The 27,060-nt window shown below is 41.7% G+C and overlaps 1 protein-coding gene across 1 annotated transcript; it reads left to right on the forward strand.

Annotated features, from left to right (window-relative positions):
• On the forward strand, nucleotides 1-24,285 carry LOC148101582 (uncharacterized). Its single transcript, XM_087846474.1, has 7 exons — nucleotides 1-253; nucleotides 1,350-1,455; nucleotides 2,916-3,512; nucleotides 4,495-4,720; nucleotides 6,149-6,528; nucleotides 22,391-22,987; nucleotides 23,978-24,285. The coding sequence occupies exons 2-7, from the start codon at nucleotides 1,438-1,440 to the stop codon at nucleotides 24,053-24,055; spliced, it is 1,896 nt and encodes a 631-aa protein (XP_087702600.1). The 5' UTR covers nucleotides 1-253; nucleotides 1,350-1,437; the 3' UTR covers nucleotides 24,056-24,285.
• The last annotated feature ends 2,775 nt before the right edge of the window (nucleotides 24,286-27,060 follow it).

The following is a 27,060-nucleotide window of genomic DNA, read 5'->3' on the forward strand; positions in this document are numbered from 1 at the left end:
GGATCGGGTAGTGAAAACGCAGACGGAGCTACCGTTTATTCCTAAGCGAGTAAAAGAGTGAATTTGGATGATTAAACAAACTAAACCGACGTTTGGATCGATATCTGCATCGATCTGCCCACCCTTGTCTCCTGGGTCGTAGCTGAGATCAGCGTGAACCACGTGGGTCTCTGCTCCCTGATCTGTTTCCTGTGTTTGGAAAGAGTTCCAGCTTCATCACGGAGTTTCTCTCGGTTTGTGGGCTCATCTAAAGGTAAGCACCGAGCTAACTTTACTGTGAGTTCAGTTCATGTTGAGTTTAGCTCCTGAATGAGGTCTTCTGCTGCTCTCCTCGGTGGTTAATGTGCAGCTCTTGGTGATTTGGAAGAATCGTGTTTTTAATCATGTTGTGGATTGTATGTTGGGTTTGATTTCACTTTGTCTACAGAAGTTTTTCCCACCTGTGATCGTTCAGATTGATTTGTTGGGTTGACTTGAATCATGTGAAGGTTTAAAGCTGCACTTCCCCCAAAAAGAATAAAGTATAATCGTGAAGAATGTAAAAATGTCTTCCTGTGTCAAACACAGCTGCAGTCAAAGCAGGAAGGAAAGCACTGAAACCACTGATCAATGACCACGAGTACTGTGGGAAATATAAATGTTGTAATTTTAAATAAGTGCCATATTAATCAAGAGGTTATAGAAGGTTTAAACTGGAAGACATTTAAAGTAGTGTTTTGCTTGTAACTGCATACGTGCCTGTGCAGATTAGAACAGGATGTACTCAGGATGTGTCATATACGATCATGGGGCCTCACAACGAGAAACAGGAAACAGATGGAGACGAGAGAGTGTCGAAACCGTTAGTGAGGAACAAACATCAATAATATAAAAGGAGTTGCAGACAACTGCCGCGCATGTTATGTTATCTACTTACGCATGAAGGGGCGTGAACCCTGACATATAAAACTGTGTATTGAAGTGCTTCCTCTTTGAGATCTACTGGACTACGCTGAGGGTGGTGTCGTGTACATCTCCCACAGATGTGCTTACAGCCTTACCTGTATCATAACAAAGTGTATAAACCCCAATCCACCTTTAACATGGTCCTTCTCCCAAACCTTCAAATAGGACTTTCTGGCCCTGTCATAGTAAAGGGCTGCTTAGAATATTAGAGCCAATGTCACAAAGTTCCTCCTGAAGTATAAGTGAGTGAGAGAGTTTCCTCACTTTGCAGCACAACACGTCTCACAAGATTTCTATAACCAATCAGAGTAAAATTTGTACTTTGTGTTGTCAGATGAACATATGAGACACTTTGACTCTTCAGTGCAGTGTGGAGCCTAACAAAGATCTGTTTTGTGTCCCAGCTGATCAGCAGGAGGAGAAGAGTCTGACGGAGCAGCAGAGGAACATTTTCAGCTATCTGGACTCAGCTGAGTCACTACAGAGGAAACAATGAGCTCAACACAGAAGGTGAGGAAAATATCACAGTTTCACCAAATAATCAGTCACGTCTAAAACTCTCATACTCCCAACCTGTTATATGACTGTGTCGTATATTATGTTGTTTTTTAGAGACCACAGCACATGTTAAAATAAGGAAGGTTTATTCATCAAAATTATTAATAATCAAATGGACATAACAGTTTTTGTGAGAGTTTTACCCCTGATACTGCTGGATAAACAGAAACTCACTCAGGAACGAGGTCACACAGAGCTCAAGTTTTCACTCGAGGGAGGAAGCAGTTGTCTCCAACCCACTTCAACTTGCTTTCCCCCTGCAGGTTGTTTTTATTGGTTACACACATGAATATTCATAAAGCTTGTTGCTGTATTACCTATGAGAAACTACTATAACTGGTTACAAAGTGATTGTTCTGTGCAAGCGTGATTATACATTGTGTCAGCATCATGAGCTTCAGTTTAAATGAATCTCTGCTACACTTGATGTAATCTAACTGTGACATGAGCACCACAGTCACTGTGCACCAGTCACACACTGTTCTTTACTTTAAATCCATCACAGTTCAGCAAACTAACCTGTTTATCCTGCACTAACCTGCAGAGGATCTTCATGCAGTCTTTAAATAACACAGTTAATCTGCCTCAGATTGTTTTGCAGCATCTTTCACTATCTGAAAAAACATAATGTCACATGTACAGACCCAATGTCTGATTTCCACACATGAGGAGCTTTAATCTCCAGTTGATCAAATCCCACTGAGCAGTCCTTCCCTTTAAATCTAACCTCTCTTCTTCCTCTCCTGTCCTGTGTGTCTTATCTTTCTCCATCTCTGAGTGAAGTTAGCTCTCTTTCTTTTCTCTCCCTGTGATGTACAGCAGCTGGACCTTTAGCCAGCAACACACTGTGAGACAAACTGCACACAAACAGTTGTGTGTTTGCTGATGTTTGTTGATAGAAACGCTGCATTTGAAATTACCTGTTTGTTCAGGTGCTGTGCAAAAAAGAAAGAAGAACAACGTCTCACTTTAACTCCTGACTATGACTCACAGTTTTGCCTCTTTCATCTCTTTTTATGTTTCATACCCTGGTGATTAGTACATGATCAGGATTGTCTTTCATGTGTTACTTTTCAGGCTCAAATTGGTTTGATGTTTGAAACCAGAAGTGAAAAGTCTATTTTGAAAATATAATGAGTAGAAAGTCCTTCTTTTTCTGTAGGGAGTAAAAGTAAGGAAAAAAAAGAAAAATGATTTTAGAGTGTTTGAACAGTCATGAATTATTTTTAACACCAGGTTGGATGTAATGTGTTTCTACTACCAGCAGGTGGGGATAAGAGACCTTTAAGGTGTTTGGTGCCACACTCCACCTTCAGGTTTAAAAGTAGTGTTAATGGAGGGAGTTTGAAGGTTGAGTTTGTTCCACGACTGCATTTCACTCACTGAGTCTGTTTGTATCTCTGTCACTGCAGGACCAACATGGAGCGAGAAGTCAGTGCTCTCAGGAGGCCGACAAACCTCACAGAAGAAAAGGAGAGAAAACATACACCTGTGACGAGTGTGGGAAGGAGTTTACTCTGAAGGCTAATCTAAAACTTCATCAGGTCATCCACACTGGAGAGAAACCGTTCAGCTGTGACTTGTGTGGAAAGACTTTTTCCAGGAAGGGTTACCTAAAACATCACCAAGTCATCCACAGTGGAGTTAAAGCGTACAGCTGTGATCAGTGTGGCCAAGCTTTTACTCACAGTAGCTACTTACAGAGGCATCTAGTTACCCACTCTGGAATTAAGGCATACAGCTGTGACATCTGTGGGAAAACCTTCAGTCAGATAGGGCACCGAAATATACACCTACGCATTCACACCGGACATGATGTGTACTGCTGTGATCAGTGTGGCAAACAGTTTATAACAAACCAAATGTTACAATACCACATGTTTACCCACACTGAGGAGAGACCTTATAAATGTGACCTGTGTGAGAAGACTTTTAAAGCTCCACATTACCTGAGACGACACCAACAGATCCACACCAGAAAGAGACTCTCCAAGCGCAGTTACTGTGAGGTATGTATTTATATTGTTATCTTGTCATTTTAGCCTGACTGTTTGGAACAACTCTGCAAATCAAACTGTGTTAGCATGTTAGCAATTCTACCGCATGGAAAAGGTTGCATCTGAGGCGGCACAGTTAATCTGCCTCAGATTGTTTTGCAGCATGTTTCATAATCTGAAAAAAAAAACATAGTGCCACATGTACAGACCCAATATCTGATGTCAACACATGAGGACTTTCCTCACGTTGATCGAATCCCACTGAGCAGAACCTCTCTTCTTCCTCTCCTGTCCTGTGTGTCTTATCTTTCTCCATCTCTGAGTGAAGTTAGCTCTCTTTCTTTTCTCTCCCTGTGATGTACAGCAGCTGGACCTTTAGCCAGCAACACACTGTGAGACAAACTGCACGCAAACAGTTTGTGTTTGCTGATGTTTGTTGATAGAAACGCTGCATTTGAAATTACCTGTTTGTTCAGGTGCTGTGCAAAAAAGAAAGAAGAACAACGTCTCACTTTAACTCCTGACTATGATTCACAGTTTTGCCTCTTTCATCTCTTTTTATTTTTCATACCCTGGTGATTAGTACACGATCAGGATTGTCTTTCATGTGTTACTATTCAGGCTCAAATCAGTTTGATGTTTGATGCCCTTAGTGATGAAATAACTTCCCTCAAATTTCTCAAACCAAAAGTAAAAAGACTGTTTTGAAAATATAATGAGTAGAAAGTCATTTTTTTAATGTGGGGAGTAAAAGTAAGGAAAATAAGGAAAAATGATTTTAGAGTGTTTGAACAGTCATGAATTATTTTTAACACCAGGTTGGATGTAATGTGTTTCTACTACCAGCAGGTGGGGATAAGAGTCCTTTAAGGTGTTTGGTGCCACACTCCACCTTCAGGTTTAAAAGTAGTGTTAATGGAGGGAGTTTGAAGGTTGAGTTTGTTCCAAGACTGCATTTCACTCACTGCCTCTGTTTGTATCTCTGTCACTGCAGGACCAACATGGAGCGAGCAGTCAGCGCTCTCAGGAGGCCGACAAACCTCACAGAAGAAAGAGAGAGAAAAAACACACCTGTGACGAGTGTGGGAAGGGTTTTACTCTGAAGGCTAATCTAAAACGGCATCAGGTCATCCACACTGGAGAGAAACCGTTCAGCTGTGACTTGTGTGGAAAGACTTTTTCCTGGAAGGATACTCTAAAACATCACCAAGTCATCCACAGTGGAGTTAAAGCGTACAGCTGTGATCAGTGTGGCAAACAGTTTATAACCAACATGCAGTTACAACAACACATGTTTACCCACACTGAGGAGAGACCTTATAAATGTGACCTGTGTGAGAAGACTTTTAAAGCTCCACATTACCTGAGACGACACCAAGAGATCCACACCAGAAAGAGACTCTCCAAGCGCAGTTACTGTGAGGTATGTATTTATATTTTTATCTTGTCATTTTAGCCTGACTGTTTGGAACAACTCTGCAAATTTAACTGTGCTAACATGTTTGCAATTCTACTGCATGGAAAAGGCTGCATCTAAAGCGGCACAGTTAATCTGCCTCAGATTGTTTTGCAGCATGTTTCATAATCTGAAAAAAAAAACCATAATGCCACATGTACAGACCCAATATCTGATTTCAACACATGAGGACTTAAATATAAGCTTTAATCTAAAGTTGATCGAATCCCACTGAGCAGTCCTTCCCTTTAAATCTAACCTCTCTTCTTCCTCTCCTGTGTGTCTTATCTTTCTCCATCTCTGAGTGAAGTTAGCTCTCTTTCTTTTCTCTCCCTGTCATGTACAGCAGCTGGACCTTTAGCCAGCAACACATTGTGAGACAAACTGCACACAAACAGTTGTGTGTTTGCTGATGTTTGTTGATAGAAACGCTGCATTTGAAATTACCTGTTTGTTCAGGTGCTGTGCAAAAAAGAAAGAAGAACAACGTCTCACTTTAACTCAAGACTATGACTCACAGTTTTGCCTCTTTAATCTCTTTTTATGTTTCATGCCCTGATGATTAGTACATGATCAGGATTGTCTTTCATGTGTTACTATTCAGGCTCAAATCAGTTTGATGTTTGATGCCCTTAGTGATGAAATAACTCCCCTCAAATTCCTCCAACCAAAAGTAAAAAGTCTGTTTTGAAAATATAATAAGTAGAAAGTCTTTTTTTTCTGTGGGGAGTAAAAGTAAGGAAAACAAGGAAAAAATATTTTAGAGTGTTTAAACAGTCATGAATTATTTTTAACACCAGGTTGATTGTAATGCGTTTCTACTACCAGCAGGTGGGGATAAGAGACCTTTAATGTTTTGGTGCCACACTCCACCTTCAGTTTTAAGACTAGTGTTAATGGAGGGAGTTTGAAGGTTGAGTTTGTTCCAAGACTGCATTTCACTCACTGCCTCTGTTTGTATCTCTGTCACTGCAGGACCAACATGGAGCGAGAAGTCAGCGCTCTCAGGAGGCCGACAAACCTCACAAAAGAAAGAGAGAGAAAAAACACACCTGTGACGAGTGTGGGATGGGTTTTATTTGGAAGGCTGAACTAAAACGTCATCAGATCATCCACACTGGAGAGAGACCGTTCAGCTGTGACTTGTGTGGAAAGACTTTTTCCTGGAACCGTTCCCTAAAAAGACACCAAGTCATCCACAGTGGAGTTAAAGCGTACAGCTGTGATCAGTGTGGCAGAGCTTTTACTCTCAGTGGCAACTTACAGAGGCATCTAGTTACCCACTCTGGAATTAAGGCATACAGCTGTGACATTTGTGGGAAAACCTTCCGTTGGATAGGGCACCGAAATACACACCTACGCATTCACACTGGACATAATGTGTACTGCTGTGATCAGTGTGGAAAAAGGTTTTTAACAGACAAAAAGTTACAACGCCACATGTTTACCCACAGTGAGGAGAGACCTTATAAATGTGACCTGTGTGAGAAGACTTTTAAATCTCCACATTGCCTGAGACAACACCAAGAGATCCACACCAGAAAGAGACTCTCCAAGTGCAGTTACTGTGAGGTATGTATTTATATTTTTATCTTGTCATTTTAGCCTGACTGTTTGGAACAACTCTGCTCATTAAACTGTGTTAGCTAGGGGTGGGTTTTGATAATCGATTTACCGATTAAAATTGATTCTGGCTTGGATAACGTGATATCAATTTATTAAAATCCTGAATCAATTTTTTAATATAATTTTATTTTGCCCGAAACGCCCGGATCTCAGGTGAAACCTCACAAAATTTCGACAACCACCAAACAGTAAATGAGAGAAGGTACACGGATTCTGCACAAAGACGTAAACACAAAGCGCCGACCCGCAGATCAGAATCAGTGAGATGTCGCCTTTCTCACCCGACAGCACGGACACAGTCGGGGCTGAAAGCTTGCAGCTCACTGATTCTGATGTTTCGGGCAATTCTACTGCATGAAAAAGCAGCTCTGAGTGATTATTCAGATTTTCACTTCAATTATGATTTTTGTGTGTTTTTTATTTGCTCTTTATTTCAGGCGACGTTCAGGATAAAAATTGTGAAGGACTGACTTACACTGTCTTTGTGTCTTTGTTTAGAAGCAGAGCAACACAGATGGATCCAGTTCCCAACCCTGTCATCACTGTGGTGGTGGGAAAGTATTTCACTGTGACCTTTGTGGAAAAACTTTTAGTCACCAATACACCTTAAAAGTACATAAACGTAAACACACTGGAGACAAACTGAAATACTGCAAAGAATGTGGGAGAAGCTTCACCACATCAAGTGGATTAAAACGACATGAACTCATTCACAGTGGGGTTAAAAAGCACATCTGTGATCAGTGTGGGTCATCTTTCATTACTGCAAGTGGGCTTAAAACACACAAACAACTCCACACAGGAGAGAAACCATACAAGTGCAGACACTGTGACAAAAGCTTCTCACAATCATCTCTTCGTAGTCTTCATGAACGTACACACATGGAAGGAAACTACAGCTGTGACCAGTGTGACAAGAGCTTCAGGAATCTCAGTTCATACTCCAAACACAAACGATCCCACGTTACTAATAAACTGTTTCACTGTTACCAATGTGCCAAAACATTCACCTCATTGTCTGCTCTGTGCAAACATCAGCGTGATCACTCAGGGCTGAAATCACTCCCATCACTGGATCACAGTGAATCTAAACAGACAGAAAGATATTCTTCTGCTTTCAGGGTCAGACTCAAAACCCTTGAGATCAGGCTCCACAGAGTTCAGATTGAATCTCCTATAAAGATCTGATGAGGCAGCTATGAATGACAATGGTTCTCTAGTCTCATTTTAAGCTTTCTAAACTGTTCTGCTTCAGTGTTCATGTCGAGTGGTTCGCTTTGTTCCAGCAGTTGGATGAAGAATTCTGAGCTGTGATTTCATGTCCTGTATTTCAGAGTAAAGACTGAAGTGACAAATGGAAACATGTTTACAGTCAGAGTCAGATGAACTGTTTTCAGTGGCACAGACGGAGGTTTATCAGACGAGGAGACTTGGCTGTTCTCCACTCACACTGAACAGGGTTCCTGCAGCTTATTAAAAATCTGACCTGAAAGTTATGAAAAATTTCCTTGTAACACTGAGTTACTAGAATAGATATTTTAGAATAGATACAATATAGATATTTTTGGACAATCCCATAAAAAAAGCATGTAAGTGCCATCTGCTGTTTTATATTTGAGAAAAAAGGTTGAAAGATCTTTAAAATCTTTTATTTTTCCTTAAACTTGCTGTACGTATTAAAACTTTTGATTTTGTGTTTAAGATGTCGAAACAATTAATTTTGGGAATTCATTTTTTAAAGTTGTGGTTTCATTTGCTCAAAGTTCATCAATGTTTTCCTGATACAAGGTGGGATGGATCCATGCTTTTATGCTGTTTAAGACAAATTCTGAAAGCTGAACGTTGCAGAGATTGAGACCCATTAAGGTGTGTTCACACCGAACACGAATGATGCGACCAGAGCGTCAGGTTTACATGTAAAGTCAATGGAAAAGTTTGATGACGCATGATTGTGGGTCCTGCGAAAATTCAGAAGCAGACTTGCATCGCGAAAACGCATGAAACGCGCGTCAAAGTAGCACGACTGTATGGCAAGCCATAAGTGCCAAATATCGCCACTTTTCCAACCCGTATGGTTAAGAAATGGCGTAAAAAAATTCTGTTTAATTAGTCCAAACGCCATAACAAACTGCGTTCTGTCAGGACAAACGCCACTTTTTTACCTTGAACGCCCCATCTAAGTGGCAGAAAAAACACCGTTTGTATCTGTCTTTGAACGCCGTTTTTTACGTCACTCGGCAGACAACGCCGTTCAAAGAGACATAAAAATGGCGTTTTTTACGGTGTTCTGCGTCAGCTGTAACGGCGTTTAAAACAGCGTTTTATTGAAATTATGCAGGGCACTCCCCATGGTTCCCTCATCCAATTACTTTCAACTCATTTCACCAAATCAAAACGAGGAAGTGCAGACCACACTAATGCATCACCGATTCACCTTGCTGCTAAGTGATTGCCTATTCAGTACCAGTGCTTGTCACAGTATTCACTTGTATTATAATCCCACTATGCATTTGGATGTGTTTAAGGCATGATCAAGCAAACAAACGACAGAATGCTTTTTCTGAAACCTTAACTGTGTTACGTGTTATGGCAGCTCTGCTCATTTCTAAGCTTCTTTCTTATTTTCCTCTTTAGTTCTCTTAACCTTTAACTTATGTCTTAGCAATCAGATTCTGCCATCATGCATTACCGCTTCGTGCTAGTTATGTTGACTTTTCTCTTCTTTTGTCTCCACTTTTTTCACCCCTATTTGGATACCCGGCGCATGGCTGCTTTGTTTATGTTAGGGATCAGCTGTTAGCGTTGCACCCTGCAGCTGCTCTACCGGCAGACAGACCCGACATCCCCAGTGAGCTGAGGGTGAAGAGACGGGGGTGATTAGGGTTGCCAACCGTCCCTTGAAAAACAGAATCAACCCGTATTTAGAAACAAAAGTACACGTCCAGTATTGTGCTGAAAAGGGACGCACTTTGTCCCGTAATACAGTGAGAATCAAAAGTAGTCTATAACTTTTAATGGAATTAACGCTTTGTTTGAAAACATAATTCCCAGCCCCTCTCCTGCTTTGTGACCAATGAGCTGAAAGCACACTTATGACAATTCAGATTACCGCTTATCTCATTGGTCGAGGAAAGGTCGCTTGCGGAGAAAATACCATAAGACAACAGATGACCACAACAAGAAGCATGGACAACAGGGAAACAAACACCGACACTGCGGTGCAAGTCTCGGACGACAGTACACCTAAAGCTGGGCATACACTGTGCGATTTTTTTTCAGTCGCGTTATTCAGCTTCTGCTCAAACTGCACGATTGACTCGCAGGGGTTAGAAGTTCGTAGGTCACGATGCAGGGTCTCACACTATACGGCCCGATGCTCTGATGCGACCCGAGCGCTCACACTGTGCGTCCATAAAATGAAGGTTATAACAGAAAATCTGTCGCTCGCTCTCCCTCTCTGTTTTTCACTCACACAGACACACCACCACCATCAATTTTGCTAAATTGCTAATGAAAAACATTGATCAGGCAGCTGTGATTGAGCAGCAATGTCCATCCAACTATTTTCACGGTTGTTGTGGTCGTGATAATTTTGTGAGAACATCGAAAAGGCTCGGATGAGCTTTCCAAAGTTCTACAAGTGCCTCCATCGCTTGTATCCAGATCACACGCCGTGCTGCGCCGTCTTTTTCGCTGACATTTGTGTTTGCGCGTGCGCAGTGTGAGAAACTGCGGTGACACCCTCACGACCAAGCGATTGATGGTCGGGAGCTGGTCGTGAGGTGTTAATCGCTTCTCGTTACCCCACGTATACTACACGACGATGCACGACGCACGATGAAGGCCAAAATCAGGCCGATCACCAAATCGGTCGCACGACTCAAAAATCGGCTCAAAATGGGCCAAAAATCGCACAGTGTGAGCCCAGCATTAGACCAGCAATGTTGGTTCCCCTCCGAGGAAAAAAAAAAAAGGCTGCAAAAGTACGGTGAGGAATGGGAAAAGGAAAACACCTGGCTGGAAAAAGTGCACGATAACACCTATAAAGCGCACTGCACTGTGTGCCGGCGCACTTTTCCGTAGGCGTGGTTCTAATGGTGGGCACATGAAGAAAATGAGGGGCGTGAAATTTCGGGGAACCCTTAACCAATTTTTTGTCCACCAGGCCACGGCAGAAGCAGATATGGTATATAAACATTGGTTTGTTTGTTTTAAACCCCCTGGTTAAGGTTAATATGGGCATGTGCAGTGAATATCAGCGCTATGTGGCCAGAAGTGTGATAATATAATTTATTTTGTGTAATAAACAACTGCAAGGATAGATGATTACAATAAATAGATGACTAATACATAGATGAATAATGATGATGAGTTATGATGCGTAATTATCGTAACAAGCGGGTTTACAAACGGGAGCAGCGGATTAGCATTAGAAAAGCTGAAATAATGCCTCAACTGAAGCCAATTGCACTAAATGCACTTTATGTGCACTGTTACAAAAAAAATTTTCTTTCTATTGTTTTCTATTATTTTATATAATTTTAAGTTAAGCAGGACAGAGTTCTTTTAAAGAAAGATTTACTTATATTCTCAAAAGTTAAGCATGACAGGCTTCTGTTTAAGAAAGAGACCTGTTTTATTGTGTTAATGTTAAATCTAAAAATAAATGGCTAAATGATCATTTGTTTCCCATGTGTTCATATCACAAAGAATATGCATCTACTTAAATCAACTTCAAGTCAAATGGTTAAAAAAAATAATTTCACACGCACAAAAAAAAGAGCTAAAAAATTCACCACACTGGGAAGGGTGAAGACAATTGGGTTGCCCAGCCTTGGCCACGAGGTGTCCCATATTTATTTTTCAGGGAGTTGGCAACCCTAGGGGTGATGTCTCCCGAGAAGGACACCTTACACCCCATCTCTCCTTCCTGTAATCACTGTAAATGTGAAATCGCTCCCTGATATGATTGAGGAGCTAATGACGCTAACCCGGTCACAGTGGCAGTACCCCAGCACTGCCCGGCTTCCAGCTTCTGCGGGCGGACAAGACGAGAGACAGTGGTGAGAGGAAAGGAGGGGGACTGGCAGTGTAGGAGCCATAACTAAATGTATTGAATTTTGATGATCACTGGGTTTTCATTTGTTTGGTTGCTACGGTGATGTGTAATGGGAGTCACGTGGGTCCTAGCGGTGACATTAAGAGGGCGTTGTCAGTCTGTCATTCACTGGGTTTTGATTATGACAGAGAGGAGGGCTGGGTAGCCATAGTTTTTGTTGACCGCTGCACAACGAGTTTCCCCTTGTTGCATTAGAGCCTGTGATGTTTTAAGAGTCTGAATCAGGAGCCGATGACTAGTGATGGGCAGATGAAGCTTCATGAAGCACTGAAGCTTTTCATCCAATTGGTTCACCCCAGTGCAAAGCGTCTTGAAGCTTCATTTGCTCTAGTAGGACACCTACTGGACCTTAAACTATTAGTTGGCATGAATTTGAAGAGTGTGGCCTTTTGCACACAGCCTGTAAATGTCAACAACAAAAGGAGTGTGTAAAACATCTATATTGTAGTGATGGCAGTATACTGTGTATATTTATACTGGCAGTATGGAAAATGATTATTTGGAAATGCTTAAAATGGAAATGATCATTTACTGTGAGGTGAGGTGTGGTTGGGGTGTGGACAGTAGTTGTGCTTTTGTAACGTTGAGGTATGGACAGCTACACAGTCCTGCCTGTTCACATTTTATTCTGTAAAGACTAGATTTTCACTGATTTTATGGCCTTTTTAGTGGGGAGAACATAGCTAGGATTGAATGATTTAACTAAATCTTTTAAATCCTTTGTCCTCCACAATGCTAAATGGCTGGGAGTCCTCATCACCATGCTAACCAGGTCTTCATCTATTTGAGATTGTTCTCCTGAGGAAAGACAATAAAAACAAAGCACAAATATAAATATCACACACGTAACTTATTACAGTTGTATAATATTGTTATATCATTTAGTAACATTACTGCATGCTATATTATCATGGCATTTGATGGCTCACCTGGTTTTGCTCCACAATCAGTTTTCCCCCTATTCTCATGCAAAGCTCTGTAGTGCCTAAGCATGGATGAGGTGTTGTTGTTATATCCCAGCTCCCTGGCGCATGGCAAACACTTCACCTTGTACAAAAGTAAAGACAGCTTAACATAAGTTTTATTGCACCATCAGTATTATGAAAATACATCTTCTGTAGAAATTTACATACCTTGTTGGGAGGAATAAGATCAAAATGTTCCCACGCAGGGGAGGACATCCTCCTCTTCTTAGCTGGCTCCATTCTCTCCTGACTTTCTCTCCTCACTCTCATAAACCTCCAAACTGTCTCCAAACTCTCACTAACCGCAACTCTCCATCAAACACCCACATTTTGAATGAAGTCTGAGGGGTTTATATCGCTGTCATATCTCGCGGCAAAGTTCGAATCACTTCCTGAACCAGTCACGTGGTACAGCCGGGCAGCGAGGCTTCGGACGTCATCATTTTCAGCTCCTCCCACAAATGAAGCAAGCCTCGATACGCTCATCGCGGAAACGCCCCCTCCATTACTCGACACAAGCTTCGATACAGAACGTCACATCACTACCGATGACATTACTCTGTAAACTCTCAAAGTACTTTAATAAACAAGCAAACAATTCCACCTCTCGCATTATTGCGTAAAGTTGACAGCGCGTCAGGCAAATTGGCAGGCTCCGTCCCCGGCCTCTAGCGACTGTGGAAGTCGCTACATCTTTAGTCAACATAAAACGGCATTCTGGAGAAGCAAGCCGCAAGCAGGATCAAAGAAATCAGATCAAGGAACCTGAAAGACGCCAAGTAAGTGCAGCGCATCTGAATGAGTGAGCCAGCAGCACCGACACACCTGACGCAATTCTGAGGAGCGCAGGTAAGAATACCTGTGCATGTCTGGTTGTGGAAAAGGAAGCCACATTGCATTAGCGCTGAGATGTTTCAAGAGGAGACACTGAATGGAATGAATGTTGGTTAAACGTGCAACGTTTTTGCTTCGCTCTTGGATTGATGACTGCGCTGCGTCTTATTAATTATGCTGCTTGGATGACGTTCAAATGGACAATTAAAGTGCCGTTACGTTGAAAGGATTTTATGGTCAAAGTCTATTGTGGCTTCCAGTGGATATATGTTTTAATGGATGATCACTGAACTTTTAAATAAATTTAAAAAAAAAAAATCGAACAAACAAACGGGAAAATCATGAGTCAAACAGGTGGTGATGATTGTTCCTCTAATGATTTGGGGGGAAAGAGACAAAGAAAAATGACTGGAAAGGCATTGTTGAATAAAATCGAAAAATTACACGAAAAGAAGAACAGGAATAGGGAATTTAATTTAAACTTACATACAGTACAGACTTACAATGATCAGTATTATAATTATGTACAAATATATACAGATGCATCAAAGAATACAGCCAGTCAAACCGGGGTAGCATTTGTTGTCCCTGAAAAGGATCAATGGTGGACCGTCAGTACACACTGGAGAAATGCTTCCAGTACTGTCAGCTGTTCAGTGGGTAGAAGACATGTGACCGTTACAATCAGGCATTTGTTCAGACTGAAGTTCTTCATTGGACAGTTTACAGTGTAGCTGCTCAGAAAGTAGAGCAGATGTACTAACAGAGGTTCAGCAAACATTTAACAAAATACACATGATGGGACTTATAGTTGGCTTTTTATGGATTCCAGCTCACTATGGAGTCAGAGGAAATGAAACGACAGAGTTGTGAAGAAAGCCACAAAACATGGGTTAACTGACCAGGCTATTAACTTCTGTCAGACAGAGATAACGAGTATAATAAGGCAAGAAATAAAGGAAACATGACAAAAACAGTGGGAGGGAGAAAGAAATTTAAGGAGGGTAGGAGAAATGAGAAGGACAGGAAGGAGTAGGAGAGAGGAGGTGGTCATATCTGGAATAAGATTTGGACATATTGATTTGAACACTACTATTGGTGACTGTCAAACCTTTGAGTCGCTGAGAAGCTGAATAGGGGGATAATGTTGACACGCTCGCTGTTCAAAATGTCAGTTTACTGCAAAAGGGTTCAAGAAGTGAAAGTTTTCAGGCCTTATTCCAGTTTTGGGTGTCGACGTTCCACTCCACACCAGTTGGTGGCGGTAATGCACCATCTTGTTGTTTAACAACCGCCAAACAACAAGATGGTGCAAATAATATAACGAAGAAGAAGCCTGTTCCCCGATCATATGCCGTACACAGTTTGCACAGACGTTTCATCCAAAGCGAGTAAAGTAGTGAACTTAGAGGAGAGAAATAAACTAAAGTATCGATCATAAACCACTACCAACGTTTGGATCGATATCTGCATCGATCTGCCCACCCTTGTCTCCTGGATCGTCGCTGAGATCAGCGTGAACCACGTGGGTCTCTGCTCCCTGATCTGTTTCCTGTGTTTGGAAAGAGTTCCAGCTTCATCGCGGAGTTTCTCTCGGTTTGTGGGCTCATCTAAAGGTAAGCACCGAGCTAACTTTACTGTGAGTTCAGTTCATGTTGAGTTTAGCTCCTGAATGAGGTCTTCTGCTGCTCTCCTCGGTGTCTGTTCACAGTTTATTGTGAACACGTTGAGAGAAGAGTGAGAGAGTGTTTGGAGAAAAACACCAACTAATCATTAGCTCAGCATGCTGGGAGAAGTTGGAGCAGAAAAGTCTTTTCATTGTCCCTGCAGCTGTTTTTCTGCATGCACCAAACCTCTACAGCCTCATTTCTATTTGAAGTGATAACAGGAAATGGATGAGAGCGATCTGCTGCAGTATCAGAGTCAAAATAAACTTTATTGTCCAGCTGCTGTGGATGAACACATGAGAGGAAGTGAACTCCTACAAAGTCTCATTTTAATGAGTCTGGCTGCTGTAAAGTGATGCACAGGAAGATGTTAACAAAAACTAATGAAACAGAGATGAAAGTAAACAGTGTTCATATTTGAAAGCATAGAGAATAAAAATATATTGTGGTGGTTAATGTGCAGCAGAGTGTTGAATGTAATAATGTCTTCCTGTGTCAAACAGCTGCAGTCAAAGAAGGAAGGAAAGCTGGTTAAAAGTGTTGAGTTTAAAGGCCCCATCATTAATGTGCAGGTAGAGCTGACTAAGGCAGAGCAGTTTGGCCAAAAATATTTATCACGATATATATTTGAAAATTTGCGATAACGATATAATTGACGAGAGACAAAAGACTTTACATCTCCACAACTTGATTAGTTCCAGAAACCCCCCATCAATGTATTTTCACTTAAAAGGAAGCCCGATTATTAAGACATGTTTGTGCTAAAATATGTACTGTGCTTTCAATAATGTTGTATTAAAATACGCCAAATGTTTTTCTTTTAAGCACATTTTATATAAAACCTACTTACTAGTAGGCCGCCATTGTTATTTACTTCTCAACGCACTCTGTGAGGACGTCATACGGTTGCACCGCATCGAGTTTACAGTTAGCAGCGCACTGGAAATGGCTTCTGTTCAACCTTTCCAGTTTGAACCAGAGCAAACTGAGAGAGAGGATGAAAATAGTCAACGACTACTTAGTTTAGATGAAGATGAAAACAATCCATCAAACGTGGACGCGAGACTGAGGGAAACCTACTGGTGTCTATGCGGCTACTGCTTGCCAATGGCAACAGCGACTGAGAGCGTTTGTTGTAAAAGAGCTCAATTTTATGGCAGCGACTATCCACGGTATCGCATAACCGCATGATAAAATAAATCACGCAATATGGTTAAAAAAAAACAACATATTGTACTGTTTGATTTAGGAGTAATACTGTGTTTCTGGTGTGATAATTACTTATCTTCCCTTCCCCCCCAGCTGAGTCTGTAGGCTGGATAGTTTGTTAGGTATCTGCTAAACTATGTTTGTTTGTTTATCAATGACAAAGTGTCATCTAGCAACAAAACATCTGAACCTGTGATTTAAAAATTCTGCATTGTCAATACTTGATGTTATGAGAGGGTCTAACCACTAGGTGGCTACCTATTACCAGCAGACAACAAACTTCACTCGTTGAAGTCTTCAAGTAACAGAAAAATATATTATACTAATTCTACTCGCATGTTTATGCAAAAGGTTAAAAAAGGTCAAGGGACTTTTCTAAGGTCGATTGTGGCTCAAGAGTTGGCAGCTCGTCTTGTAATTGGAAGGTTGCCGGTTCAGACAGTCTCGGTCGTTGTGTCCTTGGGCAAGACACTTCACCCGTTGCCTGCTGGTGGTGGTCAGAGGGCCCGGTGGCGCCAGTGTCTGGTAGAGGTGGGAATCACCATACATCCCACGATACGATATTATTGCAATTTTTTAAAATACTTAGCGATATTCAGATTCTGTACATAAAGGTAAACTTTATCAATATTCAATTTATCTAATAACAAAGTCTCACACTCAGTCTTTCTCTCATTTCAGTTTTATTGTTGACAAACTTGAACGGTTTGTATTACAGTCTAGTCCAACTTAACTGAACGCAACCATCTGGTACAATTATAGCTATTCTGAACTATGCAATTTATGAAAACTATGCAGCCCATTCAGCAACTGAAGAATTTGAAAGTAAATTAAAACAAAATATAATTTTACATTAAATAAAAAAGTTTTAAACTTAATTAAAATAAAACATGTCTTAAATTAAAATAAGTAAACTGTCATGTTTATTGCTGCCAAAAAAAAAAGTTAAACACATTTGGACAGTGAAGGAATGTCAGGATTCTTGCTCAGAAAAAGGATCAACATGCTCTGAAGTCAGAGCATGTTCCAGTCCACGAAAAAAATTTTTGTAACAAAATATCGATTTCTGCTGTCCCTGTATCGATACATTATTAGCAAACAAAATATCACGATACTACACAGTATCGATTTTTTCCCCCACCCCTAGTGTCCGGAAGCCTCGCCTCTGTCAGTGCTCCCAGGGCAGCTGTGGCTACAATGTAGCTGACATCACCAGTGTGTGAATGTGTGTGTGAATGACTGAATGTGTAAAGTGCTTTGGAGTGCTTAGGGACTAGTAAAGCGCTATACAAATACAGGCCATTTACCATTTAAAAACATTAATAGAATTCTAATTTTTATTATACAGTGAAATTACGATATCATCATTTTTACAGATTCTCCATGCAACACAGTGCACCAACACTTTGAAGCCATATATAACACAAAGTGTATAAACCCCAATCCACCTTTAACATGGTCCTTCTCCCAAACCTTCAAATAGGACTTTCTGGCCCTGTCATAGTAAAGGGCTGCTTAGAATATTAGAGCCAATGTCACAAAGTTCCTCCTGAAGTATAAGTGAGTGAGAGAGTTTCCTCACGTTGCAGCACAACACGTCTCACAAGATTTCTACAAGCAATCAGAGTGAAATTTGTACTTTGTGTTGTCAGATGAACATATGAGACATTTTGACTCTTCAGTGCAGTGTGGAGCCTAACAAAGATCTGTTTTGTGTCCCAGCTGATCAGCAGGAGGAGAAGAGTCTGACGGAGCAGCAGAGGAACATTTTCAGCCATCTGGACTCAGCTGAGTCACTACAGAGGAAACAATGAGCTCAACACAGAAGGTGAGGAAAATATGGTCCTTTCTCAAATCTCAAGTATGATTTGTACAATTGGAACACCAGCATACTTGATGAGTTTTTTACTGAGGTTTTACTATTATAGCACAGTAAATAATAGGGGACCTATTATTTAACTGTGCTATAATATGTTATATGAGGCTTAACTTTAATCTCAGCCAAACTGATTTACTCAGAAACAATAAAACAATGAAATAAATCCAAGACACATATATATTATGTTTAACCTGCGGGGGTCTGAAAAAGGTTTGTGGGAGTCCGCTGTTCTCGCCGGGCTCAAATGATCCTCATCATCTATCGAGCTGGTGGGTAACAGACGTGTTCGAAAACATCTGAGCACTTTTGTAAATATGTGATGTCTTCACCCCTAAAGAACACATAAGTTTATTAGTAAAAGTTGAAGTACTGATTTAACTTCTTTACTCAAGCTAAAGTGAAAAAGTACGGGCTCTGAAATGTAATCAGAGTAAGAAAGTAAAAGTAGCTCCTTGAAGAACATTTTTACCACCTGTTTTTCTCCAAAGTTAACTGAACCTTGTGCTACATTAATGTAATAATAAAATAAGATTAGTAGATGAAATACAAACTATTTATTTCTAATAAAGGTGTTTGAATCAGTTAAGTGGAAAATAAAACATATGTATATTTTCTGTTGCCTACATTGTAGAGGGTGACTTTGCCTCTAAACAGGAACATGAGCAGGGAAGAGGTTGAAGTGGGATTGAGCAGGTGGGAACCCTAAAATCAGCTGTAGTGGTTCAGCGTGGGGAAAAGAATCACAGCCCCTCCCATGATTTAAATGCACTTTAGAACAGCACACAGAAACACTACATATGAGTGGGTGGCGAGAGGTATGGGGTCTTCACAGCCTGTTCTCTGTTCGCCATGAGGGGCCAGGAGGAGGAGTCGCCCATCTAGTCGGGGTCTGGGATGCTGGGCCTCTCTGCTGCTGCAGGACTGGGGACGGTCTGCTTGTCTCCACCCCAGGGCACAGGGCAGCATCTCCTGGGTCTGGGAGCAGGTTGCCCCTCTCTCGGTGATGGCACCTGGACCCGGGGTTACAGAGTGGGGGAGTGTTAGTGTGTGCACAGTGTATATTTGTGTTTGTCTCCACCTTGGGCGAGTGCTGAGTATTTTTATGGGTGTGCATGAAAGTGGGGATTCATGATTGTGCCTGTTTGCCTATGCTTATATGTCAAGTCGGGTCTTAACTCCACCTCTCTGGGAACATCTCAGGCACCCCAGGTGTGGTGGTCTAGGCGCTCAGCTGTGTACTGGCTCACTCCTGTTGGCTGCTTGGTGGTGCCTGGCACCTGTGGCTCGGTCGAGCCCCTTCCAAACATTTTCTTTGGCCTTGAGACAATATTTGATTTGATATACCTTTATTAGTCCCACAAGGAGAAATTTCATAAGGCTTTCGACCTATTGCACGCAATGGCGGCGCCATCTTACCCTCCGACCATACATAAATTACACAAAATATCACATGGGGAAGACAGGTCAGAGAGGTATAACAATGGAAAATGCACCACATGAGGAAAGATAAGGAGAAAAAAATAGTGAGAGGAATAGTGAGATTCCTGACACGCCCCACCCACCCATCACCTTCACTCAATACCAGGCTGAGATGCAAATGAGGAGACTTCACTCAACCAGACGGAGTGAGTCCCCGCGTCCTCAAGGCCTGTGCCCCCCAGCTGTGTGGAGTCTTTCATAAACTTTTTATGCTGAGTCTGAGTCTGCAGAAGGTACCAGTGATGTGGAAGACATCATGCCTCGTCCCTATTCCAAAGACGCCACGTCCCAGTGGCCCCCAGGATTACAGGCCCGTGGCACTGACCTCCCACATCATGAAGACCCTGGAAAGGCTCATCCTGGACCAGCTGCGACCCATAGTAAGACCACATCTGGATCCCCTTCAGTTTGCTTATCAGCCTCGTCTCGGAACAGAGGACGCCATCATCTACCTGTTCAATCGTGTCTACACCCATCTGGACCAGCCGGCGAGCACTGTGAGGGTTGTGTTTTTTGACTTTTCCAGTGCTTTCAACACCATCAGGCCAACCCTCCTGGGTGATAAGTTAACAGCAGGTGGATGCTTCTCTGGTGTCCTGGATTGTTGATTACCTGACAGGAAGACCACAATATGTACGTCTCCCACAGTGTGTGTCTGACAAGGTAATCAGCAACACAGGGGCACACAAGGGACTGTCCTCTCCCCCTTTCTCTTCACCCTCTACACCACAGACGTCAGCCACTGCACAGAGACCTCTATCTTCAGAAGTTTTCTGATGACTCTGGGGTGGTTGGATGCATCAGCAGGGATGATGAGACAGAGTACCGGGCTGTGGTCGACTCCTTTGTCATGTGGTGTGAGCAGAATCATCTGCAGCTCAACATAGCAAAGACCAAGGAACTGATAGTGGACTTCAGGAAGACCAGGAAACACTTGACCCCTGTTTCAATCCAGGGGGTCAGTGTTGACATTGTGGAGGACTATAAATACCTTGGAGTACACATTGACAATATACTGGACTGGGCTAAAAACACCACAGCACTTTACAGGAAGGGCCAGAGTCGTCTCTATTTTTTGAGGCGACTGAGGTCCTTCAATATCTGCCAGAAAATGCTCAGGATTTTCTACGAGTCTGTTGTGGCCAGTGCCATCCTCTATGCCAGGGGTGTCGAACTCCAGGCCTCGAGGGCCGGTGTCCTGCAGGTTTTAGATCTCACCCTGGGTCAACACACCTGAATCGCATGATTAGTTCGTTACCAGTCTCTGGAGAACTTCAAGACATGTTGAGGAGGTCATTTAGCCATTTCAATCAGCTGTGTTGGTTCAAGGACGCATCTAAAACCTGCAGGACACCGGCCCTCGAGGCCTGGAGTTCGACACCTGTGCTCTATGCTGTTGCATGCTGGGGGAGCAGGCTGAGGGTCGCAGATGCCAAGAGACTCGATAAACTGATCCGTAAGGCCAGTAATGTTGTGGGGATGGAGCTGGACTCCCTCAAGGTGGTGTCGGAGAGGTGGATGCTGTCCAAGATAAAGAAAATGTTGGATAACACCTCCCACCCACTCCATGACATGCTGGTCAGTCACAGGAGCACGTTCAGTGAAAGACTGAGATTACCGAAAAGCACCACTGAACGACACAGGAAATCATTCCTGCCTGTGGCCATCTCACTGTACAACTCCTCCACTTAACACACTGTTTACTGCAACAGCTACACCCTTCTTGCACATGTTCTTTTTCAGCTATTTAATAATAAGTGACTTTTATGTATATATATGCCTGTATATATTGTGCTATTCTTAGTTAGTGTATTGTCTGTCTTTGTTAATGTTTGTTTATAATAGAGCACTGTAACGAAAAATAATTTCCACTAGGGATCAATAAAGTATTCTGATTCTGACACCAACTGTCTGCCATCTATAATCCAGTTTTGAGAACCCTTCACAGACACCTTAACACCCACTCACATCCTGGGCCTTTTCACTTCAGGAAATCACATGATAGGGTGGAGTTAGGTTTCATAATAGATTCACTTGAAACCTTGGCTGACTGTGACCCACACCTGTTTTTACACCATGGCTGGTGTGATTAGGTAGAGGATCAATAGGGGGTCCATGACCCTTTTGGGGGACACTCACATTAGGTTTAAAATCTGGGACTCTCCACCATTTGACCCTAGAACTGAAGAAGATTCTGGGATGAGAGGTGAAACATCTTCAAGCAAGCTTGAACATGTTTGCCTTCCAAGCTCCTTAGAGTACGATGACCTGAATGACTAAGAACCTGTTAACTATTACAATGGATCTGTTGTCATTGAACAAACTAATATCAGGAACAGGAAATATAAAAAAGCATAGACCTGTAAACATTTTTTTACTATTATGAGTGTTTTAGCATGTTAGCATTAATATTTGTGTACAAGTGATGGGATGGGCATGATTTTACTGTTTGAACATCCATGAATTATTTTTAACACCAGGTTGGATGTAATGTGTTTCTACTACCAGCAGGTGGGGATAAAAGACCTTTAAGGTGTTTGGTGCCACACTCCACCTTCAGGTTTAAAACTAGTGTTAATGGAGGGAGTTTGAAGGTTCAGTTTGTTCCACGACTGCATTTCACTCACTGCCTCTGTTTGTATCTCTGTCACTGCAGGACCAACATGGAGCGAGAAGTCAGCGCTCTCAGGAGGCCGACAAACCTCGCAGAAGAAAGAGAGAGAACAAATACACCTGTGATGATTGTGGGAAGGGTTTTCCTGCTAAGTCTAAACTAAAACGTCATCAGGTCATCCACACTGGAGAGAAGCCGTACAGCTGTGAATTGTGTGAAAAGACTTTTTCCTGGAAGCGTTCCCTAAAATCACACCAACTCACCCACAGTGGAGTTAAAGCGTACAACTGTGATCAGTGTGGCAGAGCTTTTACTCACAGTTGCAACTTAAAGGCTCATCTAGTTACCCACTCTGGAATTAAAGCATACAGCTGTGACATCTGTGGGAAAACCTTCAGCCGGATGGAGAGCAGAAATATACACTTACGCATTCACACCAGACATGATGTGTACTGCTGTGATCAGTGTGGCAAACGCTGTACTACAGACACACACCTAAAACGCCACATGTTTACCCACACTGAGGAACAACCTCATAAATGTGACCTGTGTGAGAAGACTTTTAAATCTATACATTACCTAAGACGACACCAACAGATACACAACAGAAAGAGACTCTCCAAGTGCAGTTACTGTGAGGTATGTATTTTTATTTTTATCTCGTCATTTTAGCCTGACTGTTTGGAACAACTCTGCTCATTAAACTGTGTTAGCTAGGGGTGGGTTTTGATAATCAATTTATCGATTAAAATCGATTCTGGCTTGGATAACGTCATATCGATTCATTAAAATCCTGAATCGATTTTTTTTTAAATATAATTTTATTTTGCCCGAAACGCCCGACTCTCAGGTGAAGCCTCACAAAATTTCAACAACCACCAAACAACTCAAACAATAAATGAGAGCAGGAACACGGATTCTGCACAAAGACGTAAACACAAAGCGCGGAGCCGCCGACGGATCAGAATCAGTGAGATGTCGCCTTTCTCACCCGACGGCACGGACACAGTCGGGGTTGAAAGCCGACAGCTCGCAGATTCTAATGTTTCGGCGGGTCCGCGCTTTGTGTTCACTCCCTTTTTGCGGTGATTCTAAAGCTGTTAGTTTGATCTCCCTCCAAACAATATTGACCGAACCAGCAGCAAAAGAAGATCCAAACTACGCTTCACAAAAACATTGTCATGAATTCCCTCTGACTTTTTCTGTTTTGCTTCCACCACAATAAAATCACACTTCATGCACAGCTCTCTCTCTCTCTCTGTCTTTCTCTCTCTCTGTCTCTCTCTCTCTCTCTCTCTGTCTCTCTAACTGCACAGTTACAGTGTTATAAATGCAGTATTAAATTAGTATTATTGCAGTGTTACTTTAGTAATTTAGCACTTTGTTGATAGCCTTTAAACATAAGCATTGTAGTACTTCAGTGTTATTCAGATGTTACTGTAAACATAAATAAGTATTACTGTAGTATTATAATGGTAGTATTGTAGTTACTGCAGCCCAGTAAACTGAGTGTGTTAACTGAAACAGTAAAATGAATTGGACGTCTGCAGAAATGCTCTTTATTTCAGGCAACGTTCAGGATGAAAATGTTGAAGGACTGACTTGCACTGTCTTTGTGTCTTTGTTTAGAAGCAGAGCAACACAGATGGATCCAGTTCTCAACCCTGTCATCACTGTGGTGGGAAAGACTTTCAGTTTGCAAGCTGACCTAAAATGACATCAACATAAAGACACTGGAGATAAACTCACCTAGTGCAAAAATAGTGGGAAAGGCTTCACAAGTACATTAAAATGCCATGAAGTCATTCACAGTGGGATTAAAAAGCATCTCTGTGACCAGTGTGGGTCATCCTTCACTACTACGGGTCACCTTAAAACAAACAAACAAACAAACGTGTGCACAGGAGAGAAACCATACAAGTGCAGACACTGTGACAAAAGCTTCTCACTCCCAGGTAGTCAAAACTTTCATGAACGTGCACACATAGAAGGAAACTACAGCTCTGACCAGTAGGACAAGAGCTTCAGGAATCTCAGTTCATACTCTAGTTCTTCTCTTGGCTCTTGACAGAGGCGGTCGCACTTTCTCCTTCACCCTCTCCTTCTCGCTTATCTTTCCTGTTTGGCTTCTCATGTCCTTTGTATAGTCTCACGTATTCTCTAACCCTAAGAGAGTCGCATGTACACTGACACAGACCTACACTCATCCCCACTAGGGCTGGGCGATATGGCCTAAAATTCATATCGCGATATAATTTGAAGCATGTGCGGTAATGATATATATAGCGATATATTCTTTTCTTCTGTATAATGTATTTTCCACACTATAAGGTACACTTAAAATCCTTTAATTTTCTCAAAATTCGAGAGTGTGCCTTATGTATGAATTCTGGTTGTGCTAAATGACCTCGAACCGATTTTGGCGTGCAGAAATCTGTTAAAAATGTTTTAGTACAACTTTGGTAAGTCGCACTGCTTGATGGATTGTCAGAGCATTATGGCTGCCGTAGTGAGGAGCTTCACAGAGTAATCTGGGTCCAAAACTCCGTCCGCTTTAGGTCCCAAAGTCAAATGAACACTGAGAGTTAAAAACGGTCTAAATTCTTTCATCTTTAATAGAATCATCAGCGTTGCTGCTTTACCAGGTGTAACAATTAAGTTTAACATCCAGGCATCCATAAAAACCGAATTTATTAAATTTAACGGAGTTAGAAGTTAACAGGAAGTTAGTTCGCTAGTTTCCACCTAAACATGACATACCATGTTTTGACTGAGATTTTTGAAACTAATTAAAACGTACAGCTCTGCTACCACTTCCAACATAAATGAAGACAGAAAACTAAACAGCAGTGGCGTTTGTAGGGTTACTGAAGTTGGACTACCTGGTATATAATGTTGTGCTACGTGATTGCTAGCGACACAGCTATGTTAGCATAACATTAGCACAGTGAAGCTGGAGGATGAACGCCAACTTTTTTTCCACTCGATAAAAGTTAACGTGAGGGATTCTGGTGGTCAGGGACAAATGCAATCGCATTGCAGGATGCTATACACGGGCCAAACTTCAGTCAGGAGAACAACTGAGATTATTCATCCACAATACGAGGTTAGTTATTAATATACTGCAACAACATGGGAACAGAGCAGCTGCGAGAGAATTCAACATTAATGAATCAATGTTACGGAAGTGGAGGAAGCGCAGTTTTTGGCTTTCCCCATATTTCAAAAGTGCTTCATCTTTTTGCTGTGACTGTCCCCGGCATAATTTGCAGATGATAATGGTTTTAGCCGCTGCGATGCTTTCAACCAAAACAGGCGCAGCTTGATGACATCATCAACATGCGCTATCGCGATAGAGCGATATAGTCAAAATCTCTATCGCTGGCCAAATTTATATCGTTTCTATCGTATATCGTTTATATAGCCCACCCCTAATCCCCACCCCCACCACCTCCAAACACCTTCAAAGCTTATGTCTTCCGTGTTGTGATATGTGATGATTCATGTGCTATGTGCTGAGGTGGGTTTTTTTGGGTTCCCAAACTGATCTCCCTGTTAGAGCTCAGTCTGGGCGGAGTTCTTCTTTTCTCCTCATTTTTCCTCATGTTGTGCCTTTTCCATTGTTGTTCGGTTTGGGTCGCTGCCTGTGCGGAGGCAACTGTGTTAATCCCTGAATCCATCTACAATCTGGACATCACAGGTTCTGTACAGCATGAGGGTTAATAAAACCATACTCATATGAATGTGATGTGTAAATTGATTTATTCTTGTACCTCCATGCACCAGTGGCTGAATTCTTCACCCCAGTGAAGAGGTGATCGTTATCTCCTGATTTTAATGAATTGAGCGGTTTGCACTTTTGTCCCTACAACATATCATAAAAAAGTTAATTTTAAAAAAATCAATATTAGCTGTATGTAAACAGCAATAGATGAAAAACCACAGGACCCACCGTACAAGCTAGTTTATGAGCACTTTTTTGCAAAGATTATATTAATTAAAAAAAAAATAACCATATGAAAATGCCCAAAGCCTGACAACGCAACCACTACAAAAATGTAACTTTTGTACCACAAGATTTTCATTTAAAACGATATTCCTCTCCAGCATTAACTCCTGCTTTGTCTGCAATTGTTATGAGAAAAATGGAGTAAGAGAAAATTAAATGACAGTTGTGAAGAAAGCCACAAATAATGGGGTAGTTGACCTGGCTATTAACCTGTCTCAGACAGAGATGAAGAGTATCATAAGGCAAGAAACAAAGGAAACATGGCAAAAACAGTGGCAGGAAGAAAGGAGGAGACAATGGTTGAATATGATTTAAAGGAGTGTAGGAGAAATGAGAAGCACACGAAGGAGAGGAAGAGAGAGGAGGTGGTCATATCTGGAATAAGATCTGGACATACTGGTTTGAAATCTACACTATTCATGACAGGGAAACTTGATACAGGGAAATGTGATTCCTGTGGACGAGCGGAAACTAGAACATGTTATATTACACTGATTCAAAATCTCAGTGACATAAAACTGAAACTGGATCTTTTTGATTTACTGTAAAAAGACTCAAGAAGTGAAAGTTATCAGGCCTTATTCCAGGTTTTAAAAGAGAGTAAATTGTCCACCAGTTGGTGGCGGTAATACACTATTTTGGTGTTTGACAACCGCCAATAAACGTTGTAAAGAAGATGACTCGCCTTTCAGGATGACAGACG

The sequence above is a fragment of the Neolamprologus brichardi genome, chromosome 9 (assembly GCF_056152115.1).
Source record: "Neolamprologus brichardi isolate AB-2024 chromosome 9, ASM5615211v1, whole genome shotgun sequence".
NCBI classification, from domain to species: domain Eukaryota; kingdom Metazoa; phylum Chordata; class Actinopteri; order Cichliformes; family Cichlidae; genus Neolamprologus; species Neolamprologus brichardi.

What these genes read in the sequence shown, in the direction of transcription:
- LOC148101582 (XM_087846474.1), top strand. An exon ending in ACATCACCAAGTCATCCACA is followed by an intron (nt 4,721 to 6,148) that starts GTGGAGTTAAAG and finishes AAAGACACCAAG; the next exon opens with TCATCCACAGTGGAGTTAAA. An exon ending in CCAAGTGCAGTTACTGTGAG is followed by an intron (nt 22,988 to 23,977) that starts GTATGTATTTTT and finishes GTCTTTGTTTAG; the next exon opens with AAGCAGAGCAACACAGATGG.